At 43.1% G+C, this 20,614-nt stretch overlaps 3 protein-coding genes across 3 annotated transcripts; 2 read left to right on the top strand and 1 right to left on the bottom strand.

Annotated features, from left to right (window-relative positions):
* Window positions 1–1,082: 1,082 nt before the first annotated feature.
* On the top strand, window positions 1,083–1,502 carry LOC310857139 (small ribosomal subunit protein uS14m-like; the record flags this gene model as incomplete). Its single annotated transcript, XM_083762750.1, has 1 exon — window positions 1,083–1,502. The coding sequence occupies one exon, from the start codon at window positions 1,083–1,085 to the stop codon at window positions 1,500–1,502; it is 420 nt and encodes a 139-aa protein (XP_083618876.1).
* A 3,772-nt stretch (window positions 1,503–5,274) lies between these two features.
* On the top strand, window positions 5,275–8,401 carry LOC310857725 (guanosine-3',5'-bis(diphosphate) 3'-pyrophosphohydrolase MESH1-like; the record flags this gene model as incomplete). Its single annotated transcript, XM_083763560.1, has 2 exons — window positions 5,275–5,752; window positions 8,337–8,401. 2 exons carry the CDS (start codon window positions 5,275–5,277, stop codon window positions 8,399–8,401), a joined length of 543 nt encoding a protein of 180 aa, XP_083619686.1.
* A 2,098-nt stretch (window positions 8,402–10,499) lies between these two features.
* LOC310857138 (extracellular calcium-sensing receptor-like) lies at window positions 10,500–17,298 on the bottom strand (the record flags this gene model as incomplete). Its single annotated transcript, XM_083762749.1, has 10 exons — window positions 10,500–11,413; window positions 11,500–11,623; window positions 11,717–11,944; window positions 12,472–12,747; window positions 14,684–14,953; window positions 15,122–15,208; window positions 15,581–15,737; window positions 15,843–15,973; window positions 17,055–17,113; window positions 17,268–17,298. The coding sequence occupies 10 exons, from the start codon at window positions 17,296–17,298 to the stop codon at window positions 10,500–10,502; spliced, it is 2,277 nt and encodes a 758-aa protein (XP_083618875.1).
* Window positions 17,299–20,614: the final 3,316 nt, after the last annotated feature.

Genomic DNA, 20,614 nt, shown 5'->3' with positions numbered 1-20,614 from the left:
GCAAAATTTGGCATCGACCGGGTTAACGGTGCCGGAGATTAGCTGCTCACGGACACACACACGGACGGACACACGGACGGACGGACGGAGTGCAAAACATACTCTCCCCCCATGCCTTCGGCCTGGTGGAGACAATAATAATAAATACACAATATACCAGATCCTTTCTTTATGTGTGTGTTAATTAGTGAAACTGTGTTTTGTTTCATTTTGCTATTGTCTGCTGGCTTGCACAAATCAATGACTTTGGTTCCCTCTGGTGGAACCATGAATGATGTGTTGTGAAATGAAATTGGAAGTGATGACAAAAGAATGAGCTGTGTGTGTGTGTGTGTGTGTGTGTGTGTGTGTGTGTGTGTGTGTGTGTGTGTGTGTGTATACGTGTGTGTGTGTGTGTGTGTGTGTGTGTGTGTGTGTGTGTGTGTGTGTGTGTGTGTGTGTGTGTGTGTGTGTGTGTGTGTGTGTGTGTGTGTGTGTATGTGTGTGTGTGTGTGTGTGTGTGTGTGTGTGTGTACGTGTGTGTGTGTGTGTGTGTGTGTGTGTGTGTGTGTGTGTGTGTGTGTGTGTGTGTGTGTGTGTGTGTGTGTGTGTGTGTGTGTGTGTGTGTGTGTGTGTGTGTGTGTGTGTGTGTGTGTGTTCGTTTACAACACCACCCCTCCCATTTGATTGCCTGGTCTGATAACAGCACCAGTGCTGCTATACAGCCAGGTCACATGACCAGCAGAGCTCATTTCCCGGCCACAAGCATATACACTAAAAAGTGTGTATAAAAAAAGAAAAAAACATTTAAAAAAATCCAAAACTCCAGGTCAGAATTACTTCTAGCTATAAACCAAGACCGGATCTAATAACGTTTTGGCTTCTTAGCGTTTCTCTGATGTCATGTTGATGACCATAATTATTGAAGATGTCAGTCACTTGCCCACATATGGAGGCACATCGGAAAGGTGGGTCTGAGTTGGGATGCATTCATAAATAGTTTATGGCTCTGAGAAACTGAGCACTCTGAGCACTCTGATACATACAATTAATTTGCGGATGATCCAAGTATTTTCAGGACATTACAGAAACATGAATCCAAAATGGTGACCTACAGCTGGATAGCATGTTTGGTGCTAAATGCCGTTAATTCCAAATTTTGTGCACCAAAACAGGTGCTGCAGAGCTGCTGGGCTGTGAAGGAGCAGGCTAGGGGTTACTATGTCGACTGGAGAATGCTAAGGGATGTCAAGAGACGACAGATGGCATTTGAATATGCAGATGAGAGGCTGCGAATCAATGCATTGAGGAAGAACACCATCCTGCCCAAAGAGCTTCAAGAAGTGGCAAACAAAGAAATCGGTGCGCTACCCAGAGACAGCTGCCCCGTCCGAATACGGAACCGATGCGTGTTGACCTCCCGACCCCGGGGGGTCAAGTGCAGGTGGCGACTCAGCCGCATCGTCTTCCGTCACCTAGCCGACCACAACCAGATGTCTGGGATCCAGAGGGCCAGGTGGTGATCGGAATGAAAACTGTCAATATAGAACATCAGCAAACCCAGTACTGTTTTTTACTATTTGAAGATCAGGATCCGGATAAATGGATCCAGTCCAGATTTTCATCCTAATAAGAATAGAAAAATCAATAGAAAGTTGTCATTTTTGAGGGGCCCTAGCTCCTCCTATGCCCAGCTTTCCGGGTTTGTGTGAACACAACCATTGGCTTGTGATTGGCTGATCACCCCATAGCAATGACTTCACACAGGTGTGATTTGTCTTATTGCTTGGTCCCGTCTTATCACTGCTTGCAGCTATATTAACCATTGTACCACAGCAAGTATTATTATACCTGACTTGGGAAGTAAGTGCTTGGCGTGCTGAGGGGTGACATGACATTGTAATTGACTGGCAATATTAGTGGGAGGGGCCTATGTAAGCAAGTGCGGCAACCACACTTTTCTAGTTACTATAGTTACTTTGGCTATTTTAATTTTGATTAGAAAACATACATTAACCCTATACATTTCGGCCATTTGAAAATAGCCGATCTACAAGCTCACAATGCGTTTCAATAGATTTTGTACACATTTTGAACTTGTGAAATGGGACATTCTGCAATATGAAAACTTTTACTTGTTTTAATAAAGTAAATTTTGATGCTGATACTTTTGTACTTTTACTCAAATACATTTTCAATTCCATACTTTTACTTGTAACGAAGTACTTCTAAATTGCAGTATTGGTACTTTTACTTAAGTAAAACAATTGAGTAGCCTACTTTTCCACCACTGCACCTATTGTACAATAGTGTGTATACCATCATGTAATCTTTCCCAGCGATGAGCCTTTCTTTCATTCTGCTACTCAAATTTGTGTCGTATAAAAACTTAGGCCCTCATTTATCAATCGAGTGTAAAATCTGCCACAGATTCGAGTGCAGGTTTCGTAGTACACCCACGTCGCCACGGCATTTATAAAGTGATCGCAAACAGCTGATCCTTCCTTAATTTTGTTCTCACGTTAATAAATGTCACGGCTGAATTTGATCTGGCACGCCCTAAGAAATCAAGCCTCGTCCTCGTTTTTGCGACCTGAACCACTGCTATACGATCTGGAAACCATGGTTACCGTGCCTTTCTGCCCGCCTCACCCCCCTCTCTCATACACACACACACACACACACACACACACACACACACACACACACACACACACACACACACACACACACACACACAGACGCACACGCAACTTGCAAGCCCAACTAACTGGTGTGTTGTTAAATAAATAAACAACGAACACCTGCATGAATTAAATAAAGTTGTAGGCCTACCCTGTCTGTTTCCCTCTCACCTCGCTTGCCTTGCTGTCATGTCCACGCACGCACCTACATGACACATCGACATCACATCGCCATGAATGGAATACGTTTGGGCTGGCCTATATTAATTTTACCCATTCGTGCGCAGTGCACGGCGAACGGGCGAAGGCGTGATACTGCGCACTGCTGTGATATTAAAGTCCTGTGGGTGAGTGTCAGTGATGCCTGCATGAGAGATAGGCTATCATGTCATCAAGGCAGTCATAATCAACGTTTATGTAGTGATTTGATCATTGATGAACGAATCATAAACATATGGATGAAGGCTTGCTTGCATGTGTGCTGGTATGTGTTGGCGACGCACGCCGCGACCCCCGAAAATGATCACGCTTTTATCTGAACTGTCAAAACTGTCAAAACCTGTCTAAGCACTTATTTAAATGGTGAATGATTAAGCCCCTTACGCCTATAGCCTGCTAGTACTTACTACAAATAGGCAAGCTGTATGCTTGTCATTGTCACTTGGAAATAAAGGCGTGCAGTCCATTTATGCCTTTAAAAAAAATAATAATATCATAATCACATATGCCGCATCACCGCATGCGCTCCAAAATCATCTCACAAGTGCGCTCGCATAACAAGGCCAGTAAAGCACTGTTTGATTAAGCACAAACTAATACATTGTAAACATGTTATATTGTTTTTAATTGCGCGATTTTAATTACTTGTAAAGTTGGAAATCTCTCTTTTGTTTTTTACATACACATACCGTTTTATATTAACATTTTAGGAGTGAAAACATATGCTTAGATGCCTGTGACAGCCTCTCAGCTGGTCAAACAATGCTGCTCCGCTGTTCTAAGACAGAAAAACAGGTGAGGACAAAGCGTACGACAGCTGCCGAGCAGACGTGACTTTTGATCGTTGTCACGTTCAATTTCAAGCTTTGCCGGAAATGTTAAATGCCGAAAATGTCGGTAATTTCGGCGTGCGCCCATATTTTGGCGTACGCACGGTTGATAAATGAGGGCCTTAAAGTCTTAAACTGTGCCATCCTCACCACCATTGCCCTCTGCTCCATCCTCACCACCATTGCCCTCTGCTCCATCCTCACCACCATTGCCCTCTGCTCCATCCTCGCCACCATTGCCCTCTGCTCCAACTCCAAGAATTCCCAATATCCCCTTCCCGTCCTGATGTGCTTTTTCCTCTGTATATATCACACTTCAATAAAATGTTCTCTACATTTCTTTCACCTCTCTGCCCATAATGAACAATGTGCTAGACATACAAATATACACTTCTATAAAAAAGAAAAACAGGATATCATCAGATAAAGAAAGTATAGTACAGTATAGGGGAGATTATGAAGGAGTTAAGGGATTCACATGTCTTAATGGCTGTTGGTAGGGCGTTCCACATTTTAGTGGCATAGGGTGAAATTAATTTAATCCCTTGTTTGAGCCGAATCTGGGTTGCACGTGGTTTGTTGAACTCCCTCTGGTGTTGTGAACTGTGAACTTTGTCAACGTATTAAGGACGTATTTAGACAGGTACATGAGAATCTTGGTGGTGTAGCGAATCTTGTAGACCAGATCCATTTCAAGAGGCTGTACTCTGTCATCAACCCTAAGCCATTCCAGCCTATCAAAATGGGCAGGGGTGAGGTGAGTTCGGGGAGTGAGGCCAAGTAGTACTCTGAGTCTGACCAGTTTGTTTTGGGAATTCTGGAGCCTTGTTTTAAGGGCCTTTGAGGTGCTGTGGGACCAAGAGGTGCATGCAGTCGAAGAAACCGACTGCATGGCCATTTTCAATAAGGTCTTCCGATACCTCCTTATCTGGAAGGTTCTCCTCCCCAATGATGGTGTTGTTGACGAAGAATATACACAGTGAGGCACAGATGGTCTGCTGGCCCAGTCTGTCGGCCAGTGTCTTTGCACAATACCAAGCTCTCCACTGTGGAGGACCTTCCTCACAATGGAGCCAGCCTTTTCAGCAACGGCACAGGAAGATGCCACCACACGCATTACCACTGCAGGATTTCCAAGGAATTGTTTTTCTGAAGAAGTAAGGTTTATGACAAATGTTTGGCGTTGACTATGCTGTATCAGACCCAACCAACCGTCTGGATTTTTTGTGGCCCAAGTTGTCAAGGCCCAAGGCAACACAAGTGCCAGTCTATGACAGTAATATTATCTCATATTGATGACATCACAGATCTCCACAGGGACACATGACATACACAAAGATAGACAGACAGATATCCATATATGGGCATTAAAGGGATCGAGATAGAGATAAAGAACATTTCACTTCACAAACCGCTTGAATCTTTCTCACAGGTTGTCCAGTCACAAGCGGGTGATTGGAACATTAAAGGGGAAAACTCTTGGCAACAGTCCGTCTTGCCTCCAACACTCATCTGGTAGAGCAGTCGTAATCGTGTCATAATCGTGTTTTCATTCCTCACAAATGAACACAGAGTCAGTTATATTACTGGAAACCATTAATTTTGCGGCAGAAAAGCACCGCAAGCAACGACGTAAAGACCCAGAAGGAACCCCGTACATAAACCATCCAATCGGAGTAGCAAGAATCCTGAGCCATGAAGGCGGTGTCACAGACATTGAGGTTCTGCAGGCCGCTTTACTTCATGATACCGTGGAGGACACAGACACCAGCATAGCAGAGCTGGATGCAGCGTTTGGAAAAACAGTGGCAGGCATTGTACAGGAGGTAACAGATGACAAATCCCTCCCCAAGCAGGAGAGAAAACGTCTGCAGGTGGAACATGCGCGCCACTGCAGTCACCAGGCAAAACTGGTCAAACTTGCTGACAAACTTTACAACCTGAGGGACCTCAACCGCTGCGTGCCCACAGGATGGACAGCTGAGCGGGTCCAGGAGTACTTTCTTTGGGCATGTCAGGTGGTGAAGGGGCTGAAAGACTGTCACAAAACAGTCATATCTAGGGACCTCAAAACCTACTCTCAAAACCTACTCTAGTGAGGCCTTTAACCTTGAACTGGAGAGTCTGGATTGGTCCGATGTGCTCAGGAGCTCACTAGTCGAAGAAGCATGGCTTGGCTTTAAAACCAAATTTACATCAGTACTAAACATCATGGCTCCTTTGAGAACCGTCAGGGTCAAAACCCGCTCGGAGCCATGGATGAATTCGGACATACTGACTGCAATGAAAGCCAGAGACAACAAATGCTCTGAACTTCTTAAATGCAAGTCCAAACTAGCCAAGTGCAAGCGCTTCGACAGTGATCTCCAAACCAAACTGTGCAACCTAAAAGCCCAGTGTAACAAGCTAAGAAACGGTGTAATTGCCATGACCAAATCAGCCAAATGTAACTTTATCAATGATAAAGCCGAGGAAATCAAAAACAATCCTCGGGAGCTATGGAAGTTACTAAACAACCAACTAGGCTGTGGTCGGAAACTAAAAACCAGGTTTACTAACATAAACATCAAATCGAATAACACCCTCATCACTGACAAACTCGATGTAGCCAACCACTTGAACATCTTCTTTACAAACATTGCAACAAAGCTGGTTAGCAAACTGCCCTCCCACTCTGGGCGTTTTGGTGTAGAGCACATCACAGCCTTCTACAAAAACCTTGGTGTTTGTAAAGATGATTTTAAAATGGCAATGGTAACAACCGAGGAGGTACTTAAAAAACTGAGTGCCCTCCAACCCCACAAGGCCACTGGCCATGACAATATTCCCTCCAAATTTCTCAGAGACTCAGCCTTTTCCATAGCTCCAGTCATCACCCATATATCTCTCCATCAAACAGGGACAGGTCCCCCAAGATTTTAAACTGGCCAAAGTAACCCCCTTGTACAAAAAAGGGAGTAAATTAGAACCCGGCAACTACCGCCCTATTTCTATTCTAAGCTCCATCTCGAAAGTGATGGAAAAAATAGTCTATGAACAGGTTGAAAAGTATCTTGCCACTAATAAATTGCTGTACGAGTTCCAATCTGGTTTCAGAACATCCCACTCCACTGACACATGCCTCCTCTATTTGAGCGACCACATCAAACACGAGGTGGATGCTGGAAAATACTGCGGCATGGTCATGCTGGACCTCCAAAAGGCTTTTGACACCGTGAACCACTCCATACTGGTTAACAAGCTTAAAGCTATTGGTTTTGATAGCACATCAGTGAGCTGGATGCAATCCTACCTGGAGGGGAGAGAACAGATGGTGGAGGTGAACGGAACACTGTCCCCTCCCCTCCCAGTGAGCTGTGGCGTCCCACAAGGAAGCATACTAGGGCCTTTACTGTTCCTAATTTATGTTAACGACATGACTTCAGCTTGTGACTGCAACTTGTTCCTGTTCGCAGATGACTCAGCACTGCTGGTCTCGGACAGGAACAAACTGCAGGTTGAAAAGACCCTCAGCTCTGAACTCGGTAGAATCTGCACCTGGCTCGCTGATAACAAACTATCCTTACACCTGGGAAAAACTGAATCCATCCTCTTCGGATCAAATAGTAAACTCAGCAAGGCAGATGGCTTCTTGGTTAGAGTGGGTGACAATATTATCACACGAAAAGATGAAATTACCTACCTAGGTTCCATCCTGGAGGCCAATCTTTCCGGTGATAAAATGGCCACCAACGTAATCAAAAAAGTCAATCAAAGAACAAGATTCCTTTACAGGATCTCCTCACTGGTCAGCAAAAACACCTTGAAGACCTTAACAGGAGCCCTCGTACAAGGTTTCTTTGACTATGCATCCACCTCTTGGTACCACAGCACCTCAAAGGCCCTTAAAACAAGGCTCCAGACCTCTCAAAACAAACTGGTCAGGCTCCTACTTGGCCTCACCCCCCGAACCCACCTCACCCCTGCCCACTTTGACAGGCTGGGATGGCTTAGGGTCGACGACAGAGTACAGCATCTTGCAATGGGTCTGGTCCACAAGATTCGATACACCACCAAGATACCCATGTACCTGTCTAAATACTTCCTTAATGTAAACGAAGTCCACACCCACAACACCAGAGGGAGTGCAACAAACCATGTACAACCCAGATTCGGCACAAACAAGGGACTAAATTCTTTTCGCTCCTATGCCACCAAAATGTGGAACGCCCTACCAACAGTCATTAAGACATGTGAATCCCTTGACTCCTTCAAAACCGCTCTCAAAGGGCACCTACGGATGGCTGCAATTCGAAACTGGCCTCTGTAAAATCTGAATCCCCCCCACCCCCCCACCCCATTTTCCCTCACTGTATATAGTATCTTTTCCCTTTTTTGCTTCCCATATGATGAATTCCTGTTCTGTTCTTTACCTACAGAGAAATGTCTATTTGTATGTCTCTAAATGTTTGTATGTCTTTAAATGTTTTGATGAATTGAACAATGTGGACCCTGTTGTAAACAAGTGTAATGCTTAATTGGGTCGTCCACTCACAGTTGACAGTCTTTGTATTGAGTTTGTGCTTAAAATGTACTGTAAATTCTACAAACTGTTAATAAAGATTTCAATCAATCAAAAAAAAAGATACTAATCCAGCCCTGGAAGCAAAGCTACATGAGCTGTTCACACAGAGGGGTGTTGAGCTTTAATGTTGTCTCAGAACTGATCAACCTAGTCAACAATATGAGAGTCATATTTGAGTTGTATTTAACTGATGTTTTCCTGCCAACTGCATGTCCTCTCTCACAGCATCCATAAACTTCCTCTTTGGCCTCCCTCTTCTCTTACCTGGCAGTTTCATCTTCAGCATTCTTCTCCCAATATACCCTGGATCTCTTTGCAGTTCGCACATCTCCCAATATTAGTACTTGCGCAAACTACAGTGCGCAAGTACTGCATACTATTGGTCCAGTTGACGAAATCCTAACCCTAACCGCAAGCACGGGAGCAGCGCATGTCCGACCGTTGTTTCCGCATGTCCGACCGTTGTTTCCGCATGTCGGTCCGTTGGTGTGCCTAACCCGCGTGTGCATCCCCGATCGGCTGGGTATGTATGTCAGTGTAGTCCACCATATGTCAGTGTTGTCCACCGGCCAATAAGGGACCAAATCGGTTTGTTGCAATGACTATAGAGATACTTTGTACCAATTCGCGTGATGTTTGAACAAAATCTGTAGCAGTAATCTTTATTTTTTTGCAAAGATCTGCGTCTTGGTGGCGCTCGAACAGACCCATGTGAAACTTTGGGACAGAGGTTCTGCTCTGGCACCCAAGGAGTATGTGGCACAGTTTCGCTTCGATCAAGCCAAAGGTGCCAGAGATTAGCTGTCCATTGACGGATGCGTTATTATAGATCCAGGCAGACCCCGCATGCATGTTTTGATATCTGACATCATCTCAGTAAGGAATCTCCTGTATTGACCATCGAAATTGATCATTTGACTGCTAAAAAAAGGACAATATAGTATTTTCAGAATATATAAAGAATACAAAATAATCTTTGTACAAAATAATTTATATATATATACTGTGCGTGTGCGTGCGTGTGTGTTGCCTTGTTTAGTTGGCTGCCAGATGACATCACTCGGCTAAGTCATTTGGGAGCTGAAGATGCCGTAGGCTTCACCCTTTTTCCCCTCACACATGCATCAGCCATGTTAACCAGCCAACAAAAACACCTTGAACTGTCTAATCCTCCACCCTTTCATGTTTTCCATCTCAGTTCCCTCTGGAACCTGTCAGGTCCGTTGCATCATAGGCCTCTAAAGACATGTGGGTTACTTGGGAACTTTGGTCCTGTGCCAGAGGCATAGGCTGTGACTCACATACTGCTGTCACCGCTAGTGTCACTGACCCTGATATTTTATTTCTTAAAAAATAAAATAAAAATAAAAACACTTTTTGCACATGCACCAAATAATGTATTCTATCAAATTGCATGTTTATTATAATTTTCACTTGACCAGAATATTAAAAGATCAAGGGTGCTGAAGATTTGTTTGAGGGAAACAATTTTGTTGATACCGTGACTAAAAAACTAATAACGTGTGGTTACATAGTTATGATACAATATTTGTATAGGCCTACAGCACATCATTCCTTGGGTGAAACTCCCAAGGTGGCATATAGTCGATATTACTACAAAACTATAGAGTGGAACTTTTTCCACGGTAAGGTTCTTTATCTTTTTCCAAATGACATGCATGCCGTTGGAAAATATATACAGGGGGATGATCAGTGTCATTTGATATTGAAAGAGCTAACTGTGTGATGGCCTTATTGTTCATGTCAGAGAGTGTAGGTGTAGGAAGTCTGATGATCTTGGAAGCAATACGGGGAATACTGAAACGTTTGTTTCTGTTAGGCATGGACATAGTGTAGAAACATGTTGCGGAACGTAACATGTTGATCAGTTATTGTCCAGAGTGAGTCCAAGATATGTGGAACTGTCAACCTGTTATACTGTTTTACCATTAATGAGGAGTGTGTTAAGTCCAGTGTGGGTTGTTTTGTTTTGTCCACATTCAACTAGGTAGTTGTCAGTGCACCACTGTGTAAAATGGTAAAAGGGTAATTCAATTTCACCAAGGTTTATTCATGATAAACGATGAATGATGGTAATATACGGTTGCATCTCTGACTGGATTAGTACTTTTAGTTTAGTTAACAAGGTTATAAGCAATCAAATTATTCATATACACAAAGTAAAATACACAAAGAAAATGTATTGTCATATAATTTCTGCTTCTACGTCTTGGTGGCATCTCGACCCATGATGGACTTCTTAGTGTTTCTCTCAGGTTTCAAAAGGATTATATAACACTTTGGTCCAAACAGTGCCACCAAAATCCCAAAACTAGATGCTAAGATAGCAAAAACCTCCACTACATCTGCATATTTTCCTGGAGAGCTGATATATGCTGGGATGAAGGCTATCCACACGGCACAGAAGATCAACATGCTGAAAGTGATTAACTTAGCTTCATTGAAGTTGTCTGGAAGATTCCTTGCCATGAATGCTAGGAAGAAGCTGAGGAGTGCCAGTAAACCTATATAGCCTAATAACACTGCAAAACCAACTGTTGATCCCACTGCACACTCAAAGACAATTTTATTACGTTGGTATTTTTTGTTTTTATAAGTAGTTGGAGAGGAAGATACAAGCCAGGTTATGCAGATTATTGCCTGGATAACAGTAAGAGCCAGAACTGTACCTCTCTGCTGCATAGTACCAAACCACTTCATAATGTCTGCACCCCCAGGCGTGGAGGCCTTGAACACAGCTAACACCACCAATGTCTTTACCAGGATACATGAGACACACAGCACAAAGCTGATACCAAATGCTGCATGTCTCAGCTGACAAGTCCAGAGCCTCGGACGGCCGATAAACAGAAGCGAACACAAAAAACATAGTTTGAGAGACAACAAGAGAAGGAAGCTGAGTTCTGAATTGTTGGCACGTACCATGGGTGTGCTTCTATGATAGATGAAGATTCCCAGGACAATGGCAGAGATAAGTGTGCCTAGCAATGAGATGATTGTCAAGGAGATACCCAGGGCCTCATGGTAGGAGAGGAACTCTATGCTCTTAGGGACACAGTGTTCACGCTGGGGACTGGACCAGAAGTCCTCTTGACAACTTATGCACTCTGTAGAGTCTAACAAAGAAGGCAAGGTTAACGAAGAAGTCAAGTGTTGAATTTTCCTTACCCATTATACCTAGCTATACATAATGTACTCCTACCAGTATCATTGGTGATCGTTCCCTCAGAGCAAGTGATGCAGTCAAAGCAGCAGACAGGCTCCCCTTTCCTTCTGGCCACACGGGATCCAGGGGAACAGCTCTCACTGCACACTGACCGAGGAGGCTACAGAGGAAAGTAACAATGATTCATTTCTGTCTAAACCAAATACATTCACATCATGATGAGCTCAACATTAGATATTTGACAAAAGGAGACCTTTTTGGATTCAAAGCTCCAGAAGATTCTCTCTTCATCGAGGATGAGTTCTTCATCTCCTGAGGCTGACTTCTTGAACACACCTACATTGTTGACCTTTGCGCTTCCATCAGGGAGCCACACCCAGTTAATGACATCATAGATTGGTAAAGCATCACCATTCTCATTAAATGTTACATGATCCCCAATTGATGTGGTGAAGTTGATCTTTTCCAGGTAATACACAAGCTAGAAATGGTAATAAGCAAAATTATGAAGAGCCCTATTGGGTCCCAGTCTTCTGTTCCTGGGGTGGGGTAGGGTGCTCAACATCGATATAGAGGCTTGCAGTGATTGGGCCTGTCAAATGTGGTATGAGTTTAAAAAAAATTCTATTAAACATTTTCATTAAGGTGTGTGTGTGTGTGTGTGTGTGTGTGTGGGGGGGGGGGGGTCTATATATGTAAATATGCATTATTATTGTAAATTAGAATCCAACTAGAAACATATATATATATATCTGTTAAACATTTGAAGTTTTATGACCTCAATAACACCCAAGCAGCGTGAACCTTTAACATTCAGTGGATTTTCTGTGGTCTGGGGTTTTCTCTGTGTGTTTTGAAGCCTTTTGAGCTGCAATGAAAAATGTACAATTTGCCAGCAGATGTCACTGTTGAGGGGGGTTGCCTGTCAATCATCGCCTCTCATTTTGAGGAGGCTCTGGAATGATTAGTTAAGATTATTAAGACAATAATAAAAAAGATTGATATTACCTGCCATGGCTGTATTGACTGCAAAGTGGCACAGCTGTGCCCACTGAAAGTCCCTCTTCCTGGTACACACTGCAACATGTCATGGAGGGCATGGGCCAGAGCATACACAGCCTTGTACACATTATACTCTGTCCTGAGGTCAGACACATCCAAAAGGGTTGTTTCTGCTGTTGCTAGGTCCTCTTGACCAGTACACACCCCTCCACCAGCATCCACCCACTCTGATGGAAGGGGTTCAAATTTACACTGAAATGTGTGCTCCCAAAACTGCCTCACCTGGAAAAATACAAGACATCACTTTTTGTTTGGTTGATTGTTTGGTTGATGAAGTTTTCTAGAAAATCCCACGATTTTGTAACTTCTTTTTCCAGCCAGTGTCAATTATCTAATGTAATCTGGGGCGCTACACTCCCTCTGCCAACCTGGGGAGAGCAACGGACTGACCTCATGCCTCCTTCTATGCATGAGGAGTCCAAGCCGCTTCTTTTCAACTAGAGTTTCTCCAGTTGGACGTAGCGCGTGGAAGGAACACGTTATTCCAACCAGTTCCCTTCCCCTCCATCAGGCCGCAGGCGCCCCGGGTGGCCAGGGGGAGGCAGTATAGAGACCAGGATTACTGCATGTTTTTTGTGAGGGTACGTACCCTATAGACCGATTCACAGAGGGGTGCCCTGGGCGCGGCCATTACTGAGGGGTAATCCATGGAGCAGGTGCTCCGTAGGCCAGGTGTAGCTAATCAGTGCTGCTGTGCTTAATGGTACACCTCAGTAATGGCCGCACCCAGGAAACCCTCTGTGAATCGGTCTATAGACCGATTCACAGAGGGGTGCCCTGGGCGCGGCCATTACTGAGGGGTAATCCATGGAGCAGGTGCTCCGTAGGCCAGGTGTAGCTAATCAGTGCTGCAGTACTCAATGGTACACCCTCAGTAATGGCCGCACCCAGGAAACCCTCTGTGAATCGGTCTATAGGCGACACGGGGAGAACATGCAAACTCCACAAAGAAAAGCCCTTTTTGCCAGCTCCATCCAGGGTATGGGCACTGATGACGCGGAGGAGCCCACAGCGTTCCCAGCGGGAATCGAACCCAGGACATTCTAGCTGTGAGGCGACAGCACTACCGACCGTGCCACCGTGCGCCAGTATGCAAGAACATTGAGTGAAAGTTCTCCACATAACTTTGTCCAGTCAACAGAAGTCACTGGCTTGCTTTTGTTAAGTCAATGAGAAGGTCCCTGGCTTGTTGTTTCTGGCACATTTTTGTCACTTTTGGTGTTCCCTAACCCTTTGGGAGTTGATGATTTGAACCACACCATGAGACAAATTACTCACTAAGGTATTTGCATGGCTGTTGTCAAGGTCATTATCAAGATGAATTTTTAAGAAGAAATCCTTGAGACCTGGTATCTCTCCACGATGGACGGCAAGACCAAGGACTCTCAGATAAGGCATGAAGTGAGGAGTCTGGAGTGTTTTAGCTGTCATCCAACCCACATCGGATATCCATTGCAGACCTGTAACATTCTGCTTTGCCACCTGTTTATTTTTGGTGAACAAAATATATTAATTTATTACAATGTAATTTACAGCTAAACATTGCTCTCAAAAATGTTTTTGAAAACATTTGAACGAGAAATAGACAAAGCAGTAACCGAATATGGATTCTATTTTATCAACTCACTTCCTTCAGCCCTGCAGCTGGTCAGACACAGCCAGCGGGAGCTTATGGAATACTTTTTTTGTTGCGTTTTGGATCAATTTATTAATTTAATTATGTTAGGTAGCCAAGTAATAAGCAGGATAATATCTAGCTAGGTGGCCATTGTCGGGAGATAATTCACCGACAGGGAGATTAACCACCGAGGCGAAGCTGATATTATCCCTTACATAATATACACATTTTAAAGACAAATGAGCACTGCTAGCCTATAACATATCAATAAGACAAATGCAATATATCATCGTGACAATATAACTTATGAGTGACAATCAAACCATGATTATTTGTTTGCTTATTGTGCGAAGTATTGAGATCAATGTCACTTGAAGAAATCACCTCAATATTATTATTATTTTCTTTTTTATAAAAGTATAACAAAAATAGACAGCTGCTGACCATGTAAATGGATATCTTAATTCACTTCACTATAACTCATTTCTGATTCCTCATAATTATGAATCCTTAAATTAACATGTATCATATAACCCTAACCTCCTCCATGAGTTTAACCATATGGATCCCATATACAATTTCAAAGACAACACGAGCTGTGGATGCCTTCATCACAGTGACAATCCTCTGGAGTTCAGCTGGGTCACCGTCCCAGGGCACAACCTCCACATACGCCAGACACCCCAAACCAGACTGGACCAGGTCAGATTGGAAGATTCGGGCAGCATCGTGGCCATAGGCATCATCATTAAACAGCAGTCCTACCCAGGTCCACCCAAATCGTCTCATAATCTGGAGCATAGCTCGTATCTGATTGGATGAAGAATGCAGGTAAAAGATACACTGTCAGCTCCAGCAGTAATTCACACAAGAAAATGACAGGTGATATGCAATATCGATTACACTAGAGCGATGTTTATGTCAAGTGTGTAGGACATACTACTTGATACCAGCAAATCTTTGTCTGCAGAAGTTCACCTGGGATGCAGAATTTGGGATTGTTCTAAAGAACGATGGGAAGTGATTCCAGTCACTCAAACAGGAGCACATGGCATGGTAACTAACCTGCAAAAGGCACAAAACATGTGTTATGTAATTAACTGTGCTCATAGGTGACATGGATTTTTACATTACATTATGAAAAGCAGGTGTCTCCTTCACGCTCCTTTCAAAATCTATACTCTGCTCACATGCTCTGTCTGCAATATGTTCTATATGTCTTTCGAGTTGCTTTTTAGATTTGTAATTGAAAGAATAACCAAAATTAAGCATATATTGGTTCAAGTAGAGGACACTTACCATGGGCACTCTGTATAAGCCTAGTATACTAGATATGGCAATAGAATTGGTTGAGGAATCATCACCCACAATACCGAGCACTGGAGGAGACCCAACACAGCTCTCACCCAGGTGAAACTGATCCTCTCTCCCACTGACCATTGACAATGCTGCACGAAATGCAACTCCAAGTGAATGACAGGAATCATAGAGACCATATCCAAGAGTCACATTGGGTAGTAGGCTGGGGTTTCTGTTTATCTCCGCAATAGCAAAGGCCATGGTCTGGGCCCGTTTGAACCCTGGAATGTTAAAACTAACAGACAAAATGCCACCGTGAACTTGAATAAATATTTTTGTAGAAATATACATAAAAATGTTCCCTGTTTTCTTGATTGCTTTTTTTATTTGTGATACTCACGTGTCGCAAGTGGGGTCCTGTGGCTTGGAGGTGAAAGACAGATCAGGGTCGACACAGTGTAGGTGCATATTAAACAAACCGCCCAGAATAAAGTCCCCAGCCTTGTAGATTCTGTTGAGATTAAACTTTGCCTGCAACTCACAAGAAGAGGAAGGTGAGGAAGACAAAGCAGAGAAAGAAGAGAACAATATAAAGTACTGGTATGAAAGCAGGTGTATGTGTAAAGAAGCCCTCATGACTGCACTTCTCTGTGCCCAATCCCCATCCCAAATTCTTGGTCCAGTTGCTAAGTTTTATACACAGTTCTATGCCATCCCCTGTGCCAATTCATGGCATTACATAAGCTTTCGCAACGCCAGACATCAGGCAGAAGTAGGGGCGGGGCTTAACATTCATTAACAATCCTTTAATATCAAAATAATATGAAAGATACATTGACTATTCACCCACTGTATGTCATGAAATACATTATGGGTTATAGGGGGGGGGGGGGGGGGGTATTGTATGTATGTAACATACATATAGGGAGAACATTTTCAAACATCGAAGAAGCATGTCTAAGATATCATGAAAATATCAAGTTGTCTACATAAATAAAACCAGCCGATACAGCCTCTACACTCTACTAGGTTAAGCACGAGGTGCAAAAGTGATAAACACATCTTTATGTCCACATAGTGGCGTTTGTGCACGAATATGAAGATATGCGGACATACTGGCAGTGTACATGACAATGGTAGGCCTCAGGCCTGATATGGTATGGTAGGCCTCAGGTCTACCATTCTGAAATTTAATTTAATAATATTTGGACTGCTGGACAGCTGACAGTAGGCTCTCTTTACTCTTTAAAAAAAAGATATATATATATATATATATCTGAGGCCTACCATTCCGTGGCACATCTATGCACGGAATGTCTATGTTCACAGGCTTCTGTGTGCGGCCTAGAGGGCATCTGAGCATGTGCTACTATAGTTGTTATGTGCAATGATGTCTTCCCTTTGTATTTAGGGTTTCTTCCTGGAGGCTGAAACCTTGACAGTCAAACGTACCAATGAAATAAACAGTGAAATCGTGACATCACAATATCTGGGCCTGAAGGTGGATCTCTCTGGATGCCAGGCAGTGGAGTGCTGGGCAGCTGGGGATCCTGGACGCTGGGCAGCTGGGGGAAAAGGGCATCCCTACTCCCACATGAAAAAAGCTGTATACTTTAGCCAGCGTCTCCATGAACTCTGAATCTTCATAGAAAATGTCTCTAACCCCAAAGTCTTTCCAGGAAAAGGGCAAGCAGGGAATCGTTTCAGGATGTGAAGCAGATTTCATACTTGCAGACCGTAGGCTTGCCGGTGCTCTGCCTATAGCAGCCCACAACCACAAGTCCTTAATAGGTTCTGCAAGCTTGCTTGCTAGGTCTGGCCACACGGAGAGCCTGCTTCAGAGCCTCAATCTTCATTGCAGCGCTTGTAGAAGGATGTAGGCAAAACTGCATAATGGAGACTGATGGATATTTTAAATAGGATCCATCTTTTATAATGAAAGCAAGGACTGTATAATTTAGAAAACATTGTAAATCTATAAGATCAAATAACTCAGCATGGTTACCAATTAAATACCGTGCTGTATTTACCTTAAAATGAGTGAGTAGCCCTTTAAATGACAATCACTGTACCAAAAATAGAAACATACCTTAAAAAATGATTTGGAGGCAGGATGAAATAACGTTCGGAGAGAGCTTAAGGTTTAACAATTATTTTAGTCGGTATAAAGTCAATTTACATAGAGAATGTGCTACATGGTTCAGAATATTATTTACATCAATATAATTTAGAATAATCAATTGTTGATTCCAAAAAGAACCCGAAGCTGAACTGAACTTCACAGTATTTGTTCCAGGCTAAATACTGCAGATCCCGTCAGATTTGTTGATATACAGTTCATTGGCTGGAGATGTTTCATGTCCGCAATGTCAGATGACAAGACCAGTGTTGGCCGTCTCTTATTAGTCCAACGCCTAGATGATGAGGATGGCGTAGCGACGCAGAGTTCATCTTCCTTAGTTCAGTCATTGATGCCCATTGAAGCCTGGAGAGCGCTATAGGCAGGCGTTGCCAGGCAACCTGTAGATAACTTCTTTCCCTGCACCAAGTTACTAGGCCAAGGTCAAACTAGACTGATAACACCGCAGCTGCTATCAAATTAAAAACAGCGCCTACAGTATTGAAAGTTTGTGGCTGAAGGCAGACCCCATGGAGACTGAATAAGGAGTCAACAAGATATAAAATGGGACAGATGAAAACATATTATAGCCAATAAACATGAATGACATGACATTATAGATGATAAGGAGAACAACAGGCAGTAGGTTAAGAGTAAAATGATGATCTGGAGCCTAAGGTGACAATTATGAATCCGGCCTGGGTCAAAGTTCAGGAGAATATGAGACCTTGACCACTGGACATTAGTTTGTAAACACAGATAAGACCCTTTTTATCTATCAACTCCGCCCTTTTACAAACAATGTCAAGTTGTCAACAAAATAAAACTGATTAAAATGGGAAATGGTGAATTTAGGATGTCCAAAATGTGAAAATAAAACCATTAAAACCTTTTGTTATATGAAAAATAATAAAAATGGAAGCATAAGCTAAGCAACTAGCAACACAAATAATTCTATAAATGTACCTAATTAATTGAACAATGTGTTGTAATGTAGAAAACCTCAAATGACTTTCCCTATACCACAACAATAGAATTGATTATTGATTGAATGGTGGATCTGAAAAATGAGAATGATTAAGAAAACAGGAAAGATAGGTAGAGGGGGAGAAAGAGATGTATGAGATCACAGCTAAAAATGGTGTGGAACAAAATATATATCTAAATATCTACATTGAGGTAAGGGCATTGAAGTTTAAGGTAAACAGAGAATACCATGTCATATGTTCCACCCAAAAATGGGTCTTTATAAAATGAATGACCAAAACACCCTAAAATTTGGAGCCAAGGGTCAAATGGACCACAGGACCAACTATGGACTTGTATCCAGGCCGGATGTCTATGAGAACTCACCTTTGTGGGTGATAATATTAGTAAGGTTTCCACGGGACCCAGAATAAAAATCTTGACTTCTCACTAACTTCTCCTGTCATACGGATAGCCTCTCTTAAGTTTACTGTTGTTTGCTATTTGAGGGCCCTGAAATGTGACTCACTACGGTTTCAATACAAAATGGAGAATGGTACAAAATAGACGTGGCAATACAGAAGAGCATCCTAACCAATGTAATGGGATATGTAGTTTGGAATGACCTGTAGTTCATAATTCAAGTCACTGGCCAACCCAGAAGACCCTAGATCGAGAAAGCACAGAGGCTGGCGTTGCCATGGCACCCGGTTGATAAGATTCCCCGGCACTAGAGCAAGGTCATACGCAGGCAGCAGACACCTCTCATTATTGCGAGTTTAGTGGCTGAGGCCAAACAAGGCCATAATTCAGCAAAAGTATGGAATACCGGGTCATAGATCCCAATGTCAATCTCCTCCACCAAAACAACCGATCTACAAAAGAAAAATACCTATCAGAGACCATTGATTGAAGTAACTTACTGAAATGATCCACCTCTGCATCATCTGCTCACGGTGTGAGTCAGGTTGAGTGTAGCCGTGTAGGACCCAAATGCAGGATGAGAGGCAGAGGCAGGAAAGGCAGGTTCAGAAGTTTATTGTGAGATTTGTGACCAAAACAAGAGGAGCAGGCAAAATCAAAGTCGAGGTACAGGCAAAGTCAAAATCACTTGAGGCAGTTACAACAAGAGGAATACAAGGTACGAGGAAAACTATACTGGGACAACTAGGGGATAGAACTACAAGGAAACTAGTTACAAATACTCACAGGCAACATATAATCAACGAACCAGCAGCAAGGAACTAAAAAAACAGGGGAATATAAATAGACAAGGACTAACTGGACAAAGGTGAATACAACTGACAGATCAACACAGGGATTGGCTGGGAGACTAACAAAACACAGGTGGAGAAAACTGAACTAATCACAAAGTTAGACAAGGCAGGTACAGAACTACAGGGGCAGACAGGAAGGCACAAAACAATACTACAAAATAAATGTACACAAAAACTAGTAATTAGGTAACCTCCCCTAGTAAGTAGCCTCCCCTACCAGTTAGTGAGCAGCATGTCAATGGCCCGGTTTCCCAAAGGACACATTATGTACTGTAGAGGTATGGTGTAGCTATACCAAGAGGTCTAATGAAGTACTGTCACCTCATAAACACATGAAAAACTGGAACAAATGCAAAAATCACACTCCATCTGTCAGGCTGCCGACCCGGTGTATGTGTGTGGAACCAAGCAGGAGGACGAAACACAAGAATGACGGGTATAAAACACTTTACTTAACTTAAAGGAAAAAGGAACACAGGACACGCCACACAGGGCAGGAACTAACACATACCAGAACAGCAGCGCAAAGCTGGCGTAACACCAAACTATAAACCGACACAGAGTCCAGCAAACACATCACTTAAATCACAGTGTCAATAATTGGCACAATAGTCCACAGCTGTGTTCCCAGCAGGAAACTGTCTCTCAGGTAGGGTGGGGGAGGGGAACACACAGGGTAGGTAGGAGAGAACATAAGGGTGACGGACCAGGCATGGGGCGTTCTGGGACAGAACGTGACACCATCTTTAAGTTTTGTTACAAATTGATATTCTATTAGTCTACATATTGTAAATTGTGCATCCAAAATCA

This window comes from Protomyctophum parallelum (assembly GCF_964188405.1).
Source record: "Protomyctophum parallelum genome assembly, chromosome: 4".
Classification (NCBI taxonomy): domain Eukaryota; kingdom Metazoa; phylum Chordata; class Actinopteri; order Myctophiformes; family Myctophidae; genus Protomyctophum; species Protomyctophum parallelum.
Note: the sequence above shows the minus strand (reverse complement) of the source record. Positions and strands in the feature narration are given on the sequence as shown.